Here is a 9774-nt window from a genome sequence, read left to right as displayed (position 1 = left end):
TCTATATATATTCATATAATAACAAGATCTTGAATTGACCGCTCACGCCCTCGTGTTCTTAAAAGCTTAAATCGAACTCTATCGTGTTGTCATATCATCATTTAATTAAATTTTTTATACATTTATTAAAAAAAATCAGTTTTTTTCCAATCTGCACATTGCGCAGGTCATTGTAATTCATTCAATTATGGGACAGACATAAATAATAAAATGAATCAATCCATGGGCAGGGCCGTTAAAGAAAATCAGAAATAACTAATAAGAACAAAAAATATATAGGAGATAAACATTAAACAATATCAATTGTTGTTCGAGATTTGACATTGTTTTCCTTAAACAATATATCAAATCAGGGGACAATATGTCATCTTACTTTAAAAAAGACTGAATAAAATTAATTAAAGATAAATTAATGAAATAATTCAATAAATAGGAAATGTGGTAATATAGAAAAGAAAAATGAATGAATGGTCGTCTAAACTATACAACCTCGTGGGTTCTTTGATTCTGATCGATGGGGCCTCAACGCCGGTAGCGCTCCCCCTGCTGTTGCCGAAGACAAAAGAGGTCGTCGACGACCCCAATTGGAATTGTGATCAGCAACGAGGCCCCACCACCGGCCACCTCCCTTCTTCCTGCTTTAGGTTTTCTTTTTTATCATTTTTTTAAAATTTTCAGAATAGTTTTTATTTAAAAATTTTGGATCCACTTGGTCAATCACCTTTAGTCACGTGACACCATCAGCTATACTTCAGCAATTCCAATTAAAATTAATGAGGATATTGACTCAATGCTAATATTATTATCAAATCGATAATTTGTGACTTTTATATTAAAAAAATTCATACTAAAATCGTTAATATATGAAAATTTTGATTTTTTTTATTAACCGGAAAATCGATTGGGGGTGGCGCTCTATCGGTTTCCAAAAAGCATTGGATGAGTGTCACTGACATATTCATGCAAAACACCAATTAATTAAATGATATATAAAGATGTGTGAACCTAATTAATCCATTGAAACCCAAGTTACTACTTTACGTGGTTGTGAATATTACTCGCGCTTACTCAAAGTTAAAAATTAAATAACTCTACCTCACAATGATGATTTGAGATGGAAGAATAATAAACTTGCTAAAGTTATTCCAGTAATGAAAATTGAATTTAGGACATATTATTTTTGAATCGGCGTCTTGTACTACTACACTAAGACCATGCCTCACTCAAGATAAGTTTTGATTCTGCAGTTCACTTCTGATTGTTTGGTGGTCTCCTGGCAGGTCGGTGGTTGTTCCCTCAGCCCAACTCCTCACTCCAACCCCCAAGACTGACGACATCCTGGGGATTGAAAGGTTGCTGCCCCTGTGGGAGCTAAATCTGTTTTCCCCTTCTGTGCTATTCTTGTCCTTATTCAGCTCTCTGATGTCGCAATCGAGCTAAGTGTTCTGGGCTTATTATTGATAGTAGATTTACTTATAGTGTTCCTGAATACTGTTATGGATTTGCGAGCAACTCGGGCAATGAAATGGGCAAATGAAGAGATTCTTTGAATAGCCAAAGCTAAAGCAGGATGAGTATGGTATACTTTGCGATATGGTCAGATGCATTAGATACATGACAGGTCGACCGTATAGCATCTGTAGATAATAGCACATTGATGTGATATATCACTTGGTCCACTCATCGACGACACAAAGTTGGCCCCTAGCACATGATGCAGCAACAGGACTATGGCATAACCTGCTGCCAAGTTGATCGCTACAGACAAACTGAAGCGATCTAAGAGTAAGTAGGTATGCATTCCAAGTACGCAGTTGCGTCAAGCTCCAATCATGTTTGGTGCACAAGAATGAAACATAATGGAAGAGAATTCTCATCATAGACTGAAATGTGATTGTATTGAGAGCAAGATGGTGATTTTAGAGTAGAATTAAAAAATATGGAAGAGTATAATTTAAAAACATGCTTAACTGCAAAGATGAAATATATATATATATATATATATATATTTGTATATATTTAAGAAATTAAAAGAAAATATACGATACTTTTATAAAACATAATTAAAATAATAGCATGAGTGTTGTTCAAGGTTCTTGAAGGAAAATTCGTTCCACCGAGCTAAAGAAAAAGACTCGACTCATAAAAATAGCACCAAATAAGGAATGGAATATTATAGTCTATATATATATATATATCCATTTAATAACAAGGTCCTAAACTGACTCTCACGCCCTCGTGTTTTTAAAAGCTTAAATTGAGCTCCTTCATGTTGCCACATCATCATTTTTATACATTTATTAATTTTGTTTTAGTTTTTTTTCCGATGTGCACATTGCGCAGGTCATCATCCAGTAATTCATTCAATTATGGGACTGACAGAAATAATAGAATGAATCAACCTATGGGGCAGGGTCGTTAAAAAAAATCAGAAATAACTAATAAGAATAAAAAATATATAGGAGCTAAACATTAAACAATATCAATTGTTGTTCAAGATTTGACATTGTTTTCCTTAAACAATAAATCAAATCATGAGACCATCTTACTTAAAAATGACCAAATAAAAGTAATTAAAGATAAATTAATGAAATAATTCAATAAATAGGAAATGTGGTAATATAGAAAAGAAAAATGAATGAATGGTCGTCTAAACTATACAACCGCCAGTCTCTTTTTAGGTAAACACAAGCACTAGTCTCTTAAAAAGTCCAACCCACAACTAGTGAAAATTTGTCGCAAAGCTCTATAAATAGAGCCTTTCACTTCCATATATTCGGACAGCCAGATAGGCAGCCGCGTATACGAACATACTACTTGGTGGGTACTTATCTTATGGAATTTTATTTATCGTTGCGAATTAAATATCGTCTCTTCGAGTGGTGAGTTGCGTGTACTCCCGAAGAGAGGTACTTTTCTTATTCTGGATCAGTATAGGAGTTGAATTCACATTGCTTTTGAGACTAGGCTTGTCTAGACCACCGTTAAGTCCACTAATCGCTAGATGTATGTTTTGAACTTGCCCTGTGTTTTTTCTCCACGCACTTCCTGACGTTTAAGTCCCGGTAGCATTCACTGTCTTCATTTCATTTGTACGTCCCATTAATCTATATAATTTCTAGGCTTATATTTGACATTATTATTTGCAAAGCTATCGATCACTCCATAAACATCAAATACTTATACCTAGATTTCTCCAAAAATTCGGATCGGCTAAGTTGTAGGTCATTGTCGATTCTTTGGCAACACATGGTAGTTATGGTAATGGTGAAGCCCATGCCAAATATGACAAGCTTTATTTAATGGCTCATACTCTTCCAATTTACAAGAAAATTTTGCAGAAAAAGTCGTAGCCGGCACATATGTTTTCACCTATATGCTATCGTTTTTCGTACAAATTATATATCTTTCAATTTCCTTTTATGATGGATTCGCTAATCTACTCCCTGGTTTTCACCTTGATCTTTCATTTTCTCAGTGATAGCACCGTGGCTGTGGAAGAGAAACAATGGGAAGCAAGGGAATGACGCCGAACGCCGTACTTCTGCAGAGTAAGGGATTGTATGAGGTATATATATCTATCCATCACAGTCCTGGAAATTTGTCCGGCCAACTAGAGATTGCTCAAATGATTTCCAGAAAACAATCGAAAAAAAAAGGAAGTTACAGGACGTGACTATTACTCCTGGGAAAACTATTGTTAGTTTTTGTTAGATTTTGTTCATGAAGCAAACTAATTTTGGTGCCTAATATGTAAATTTTGTGCAGTATATATTGGACACAGCAGTGTATCCACGCGAAGCAGAGCCACTCAAAGAGCTGAGGAATGCCACTGCAAGTCACCCGCTGTACGGATTCTCTATATGCTATCCTCATTTCTCTTTGCATCCCAGAAAAATAATAATAATAAGGGAAAATGACACCGTATATCACAGTTTGAAGACAAGTATCACAATGCATCATATTTCGAAAAATTAACATGGTGCATCAAGAAAATTTTGAAAATTTTCACCGTGCATCATATCGTTACTCTTCCGTCCAAAATGGGATTGATTGGTGACGTTACAATATTTTCAGGGATATTATTGCACAAAATAAAACTTGAGGGATTTAAACAAAATAAAATTAAAAATGTAAAAAAAAAAAAAAAAGCGAAGGGGCTATTCGAAGGCCACCGCCGGCCACCCGACACCCCCGCCGGCAATCGACGCCCCGATTGGGGTCGCCGGCTAGGTCTGAGTCGGCCGGTGACCAGTTGGATCCCCCCAAATTGGGAGGGTCGGGGGCTCCCCCGCCGCGAGTCGACCCCTTGATTGGGGTCGCCGGTGCCCGATGGCCAGCAGGGTCCCCGATCAGCCCCTTTGTTTTTTTTTTTCCTTTTACATTTTTCATTTTATTTGATTTAAGACCCTCAAGTTTTATTTTGTGCAATAATGACCCTGAAAATATTGTAACGTCACCATTCAATCCCATTTTGGATGGAATAATAATGATATGATGCACAGTGAAAATTTTTAAAATTTTCTTGATGCACCATTTTAATTTTTCGAAATATGATGTACTGTGATACTAATCTTCAAATTGTGATATGTCCTAAAATTTTCCCTACTAATAATAATAATAATAATAAAGTTAATAATAATTTCTCCCTTGTCATCATTTGACATAAAATAGACAGTCTCCTCAACATCTTTTGCATCTTTTTTACAATAGACAAATGAGAAACAAAGAGGCATGTCAAGCTTGATCAGTCCAATTGAATATAAAATTAAAATTACTTGGTTCCAAATTAATTAGAATGAATGTCATGGCATTGGACCTCTTTTCTCAAGTCCAGGTTTCTACTTGGATAAACGGGATCTTTTCAGAGGGATATGAAAATTCAATATATATACTATTTTTTCTTCTCAATATTTGCGAAGACTAATTAGGGGGGGGGGGGGGGGGGGGGGAAGGTAAGTGATATAGAAGATTCTAATGTAGGGTTCCAAATTCATTGGTGACTCGCAGCATTTGTTTGGGAGAAAGAGGAAAGAGGAAACAAGAAGTGAGGGAAAAAGTTTTGAAATAAAGATGCAAACAGCTAAATCAATTTTGTAATAAACTATTGAACAATATTCTTGGATGATCTTATCTTATCATATGGAGCACAAATGAAATTACAGCAAATGGATGAATGAGTTTATTATTACATAGATAGTGGTCGATGAATTTCATTGGTTTTTTCTCATCACTTCATTGATAGGAATGATCACTTAACTAATATTTTCTCAAACAATTCGGGCAAATTAAACAGGGCATTCTTTGGGACAACACCTGACGTGGGACAGCTGATGGGAATGCTACTGAAACTCGTGAACGCAAAGAAGACGATTGAGCTTGGCGTTTTCACGGGATACTCTCTTCTGCTCACCGCGCTCAACATTCCTAATGATGGCCGCGTATGTTTTTGGTTATTTTCCTCGCTTCTCCATTATCACATGTTACATACATATAATATGTTTATGGACTTTGCAGTGTTGAAATTTGGTTTTGTAGGTCATGGCAATAGATCCTGATAGAGAGGCATTTGAGATTGGGTTTCCTATCATGCAAAAAGCCGGTGTTGCTCACAAGATCGACTTCATAGAAGCTGAAGCTTTGCCAGTTCTTGACAAGCTCCTGGAAGATGTAAGCCATGATGCAATATAAATAAACGTCTCAAAATCATGATTCTCGTCTCACTTATCTCAAATCATAACTAGAAATCCAATTCACGATTGCCCCGTCATAGGAATCATCTGCACAAATTATCATTTCTATAAAGCATCAAACCAAAACTTGGATAAATAATCTACTTACAATAACCTATACGAACTCAAATAGGGCACACACAGGATCAAGAATGTGTTATATATGACGAACTTACTTGAATGGGAAGAATGTGTTATATATTATATATGTGGTCTTTGATTTTCCAGTAAGTCAAGCCTAGTACAATTCTTTCTCCTTTTGAACGTTTGAATCAGTCACGGCTCTGGGTATGTTCACTTTTGGCTTGTAGAAAGAGAATGAGGGCAGTTTCGACTTTGCGTTCATGGACGCCGATAAGAACAACTACCTGAACTACCACGAGAGACTGATGAAGTTGGTGAAGGTCGGAGGCATCATCATTTACGATAATACACTCTGGGGAGGCACAGTAGCATTGCCCGAGAATGCAGTGCCCGAGGGGGGCAAGAGGTTGTGGAGGAACTCCTCGATTGAGTTCAATAGAAAGGTGGTCGGAGACCAGCGGGCCGAAATCTCTCTAGCGCCTCTTGGGGATGGGATCATGATCTGCAGGCGAATGTTCTAAAGCTTTCAGCATAAAACTTCCAGAAAAATAATGTACTACCCTTTTTTCCTGGTAGAAATGTACTACATAACGAATAATGCCCTTATAAAAGGGAGACGGGTCGGTATGACTCTTTCTAAGCCCCCATTCCACCTGAAGTGTCTATTAGAGGAATTATTTGTGTGGGCTACGGTATCAGTTTGCTGTACTAGATGCCAGCCCTCATTCGGGTAATGGTTATTGTACCAATAAGTTTCTTGCGAAGGAGTGGTTCACTTTTAAATTTGAGATCATGCTGCTATGATACTCTTAAGATAAGTTTGATGGGCGCCAATACCCTGTTTACGCGGACCAAGGAGCGAGGACAAAGTCAGGATCTGTTGATTGGAGCTCCACTCAAGGAACTGAAGGTGGATAACAAGGCTTAGAAGCCCACTTTTGGCATTTGGGAACAGCGAAAAAGAAGGATTAGAGGAAGATTTTTCCAAGAGGGAATCAAAGATTTGAGATATTTTCGTCCGGAAATTGTTGAAGGAGTGGTTGTAAATGGGATGGTTGTGTGATGGGCCGATTTCTTGGTGGCGCACCAGAATTCGGGATGGTCGTTTTAATCACCTAGGCAATCTATTTGTTTTCCAGGTCCCTAATCCAATTTGGCTGAAGTTGGGAGGCATTCCATTACAATACTTCTCTTCCAATGGTATCAGCTATATTGCGGGTATGGTAGGCCATCAACTGAGCATGGACTGGGCAACAGCCCGAAGGAATCAATTATGCCAAGGTATACAATTATGTTTAGGGCATTGAATTTACATTATGTATTTTAGATATTGCTACTTATGAATACTGTCTTTGGCTCTCTGTTTCCGTCTTCCTTTTATATATATTAAAAGATAATCTTGGGAATGTCATCTTTGACGGGAGGGTTCCTGGGGTTCTTGGGACTTTCAGGAGAATCTCTACCAACCTTTAGTTCATATCTTCGCGTAAAATTTGTGTCATTTAGCACTGTTGTCATGGGAGAAAATCTATTCCCGTATTGACGGGTTACAGGTTTTAGCACTTGTTCCAAACTACCCGTCCCCCGTTGATCTAGGCACCTTGCTTCTACGTTCGATTTTCTCTGTGGCACCGAGGCTGCTTTGACCATCCTTCTCTTCTGCAGCAGAAGAATAGTCCCCTTTCCTTTTCCGTATCAAACCTTCAAAAACACCCAGTGGGACATCCTTCCAAGCAATCTCGAGCTTCTCTTCTACCTCGTCTTCTGACTTGATCTCCTCCAGTAGTTCGATGTCTTCGTGATTAGCAGACGCTTTCACTCCTCAGAGTATCTGTGACTATAATCCACCGCTCACGCAGCCTGCTGCCGTTCTGACTTCTTTGGTCGTGATAGCATTGTTACTGGCTACAGCAGGAGCTGCCTGACTTTCTGGGGCAGACGCACATACCTTTCCGAAGCATTTCTCTGAAAGTATCCCCGTTTCCATGCTGCACTTCGAATTCACTCCATCTGCTCCAAAATTCAACATCTAACCTTGGATTCGCAAATAGATATGAATATTTATATAATCCACGAGCCCAGTCGATCTCTCCCAGGTTTTTCTCTAGCTCAGCATACTTCAAGCGCATGGCCTTCGCGTCTTTTTCAGGAAGACCCGATTCAATGGCCTGTTGGTAAATCTCCCTTGTCTTGGGGACACCGAACATCTGGGCTGCAGGCGCTATGTAAATCTCATACATGCCCAATTTCTCACTCTCTGGGGACGGCCTTAGTGGCTTGATCGTAGACTCTCATGGCCCTTTTGGTGAGGCCACACTCCTCCTCTACTTCAGCATATTGGAGGTACCGCGGTCTCACTCTATCAGCAGGGGCCCGAGAAAGTCAAGGGAACGAAACACAGGGTCAGCATTGTATACATTCAATAGGAACAGTACGTTCAGATATCAAAGCATCATATAACAAACAAAGGCATACCCTACTAATAAACATCAAGTACACAAGTATGAAATGCATTGCTAAGGTCAACATGCCAACCCTTGCAATTAATTTGTAATGCTTTGTTGTCAAGCGAAATTAATGCATCCTATAGACGTTCAGGAATTTGACTGAAAATACGAGCCATAAGTTCCAAGTTATCTTCCAAACAGATATATGGAGTAGTCAGATAAAACCTTGATTTTTACTGTTCATGTCCCGCAGGGATGGGCATCTGTTTTATCAACTCCCCATCAGAAAAAATTGCTTCTAGCAAACTTAGGCTTATATAATTTGACTATTTCTCATCGAAAGAAAAATAGAGAAGGAACTTCCAGACTGCTGGTCCTTTGATATAGAAACCTATAACAACTGACACAGAAGAATCAAATTGCAAACGAAATTACCAGATGTTCAGATAATCCTTGACAAGGTTATTTTTTCACTTATTTGACCTTTATTGATCCATGTTCTCATTGGGCTGGGCTATAATTGGGCCAGGGTTGTGATCCATTAAAAAATCCATATGGTATACTTTGGTTGGGCCTGTAATTAGGCTAGATTATGAGCCATTTAGAAGCCCATGTGGTATATTTGGGCTGGGCTGATGATTTGTATGTTGTGTTTTGGATCCAAAGTGAAGCCCCTCTTCTGGTGGACGAATTTCCATGGACTGGTGAATTATTTGAAGACTTTTGAATTATGAGTGGGCTGAGAAATGGAGTGTAGTGCAGTAGCTAACACCCTCACCTGATAACCTAAATGTTCGGGGTTCGATTCTCACTAGTGGACTACCCATGCCCCTTTATTTAAATTTCCTTTCCATTTTCTTGTGCAGCCTCCTATTGTAACCGAAAAAAAAGAATTATGAGTGGGCTAAAAAGTATCAGGAAGAAAAAAGAGTTAAGATAAGAGCAAATTCAAAAGAAGCAGCTTGAGAGGTATATGTGGACACCTGGCCTAATGACTCATATGAATTCAGCATATTTATAGTTACTTATGGGGTTTATAAGCTTAAGAACCAGAAAGGATAGCAAGAAGCCTTCCTCTCTGTTCTCCATTTGAAGCTTGAAGCTTTAAGTAGGCTAGAAGCCATAGCTGCTAGAAGAGTTCAACAAGAAGATAGGTCTATTCTAAAGTGCATATTCCATCTAAGAGTCTTGGACTTGATATCTTAAAGCTTATATTGGTTGAGGGATCTATAATGATGTTCATCATATTGCTGGATTGCTTCTTCTATTGATATGAATTCATGAAGTTTTATTGATTTGATTGATATAAGTTAAGTGATTGTGAATTTCCCATGAATATTTATGGATACTTTTGTGTTTGAGGAAGTATTAATCTACTAACTTGATGGGAACATTGACAATGGAATGGGGCCCTTGAGTCTTATGTCGACTCTAAACCTCCGAAGGGTTGCTAATATCACTGTGTGTGATGGTTTTAAGGATTAATGGTGTTAATACATGTCATAATAAGA

The 9774-nt window shown here is 38.2% G+C and overlaps 1 protein-coding gene across 2 annotated transcripts; it reads left to right on the top strand.

The window, feature by feature from the left end:
- The first annotated feature begins 2704 nt into the window (after positions 1-2704).
- LOC116198052 (probable caffeoyl-CoA O-methyltransferase At4g26220) lies at positions 2705-7177 on the top strand. Of its 2 annotated transcripts, none has more exons than XM_031528365.1 (6): positions 2705-2820; positions 3479-3568; positions 3769-3848; positions 5297-5441; positions 5539-5670; positions 6044-7177. In XM_031528365.1, the coding sequence occupies exons 2-6, from the start codon at positions 3509-3511 to the stop codon at positions 6335-6337; spliced, it is 711 nt and encodes a 236-aa protein (XP_031384225.1). In that variant the 5' UTR covers positions 2705-2820; positions 3479-3508; the 3' UTR covers positions 6338-7177. The 2 variants fall into 2 exon arrangements, with proteins under 2 accessions (XP_031384225.1, XP_031384223.1); XM_031528363.1 differs by having other exon boundaries at positions 2762-2909.
- Positions 7178-9774: the final 2597 nt, after the last annotated feature.

The sequence above is a fragment of the Punica granatum genome, chromosome 2 (genome assembly GCF_007655135.1).
Source record: "Punica granatum isolate Tunisia-2019 chromosome 2, ASM765513v2, whole genome shotgun sequence".
Classification (NCBI taxonomy): domain Eukaryota; kingdom Viridiplantae; phylum Streptophyta; class Magnoliopsida; order Myrtales; family Lythraceae; genus Punica; species Punica granatum.
This window is presented reverse-complemented; position numbering and strand designations above follow the sequence as displayed.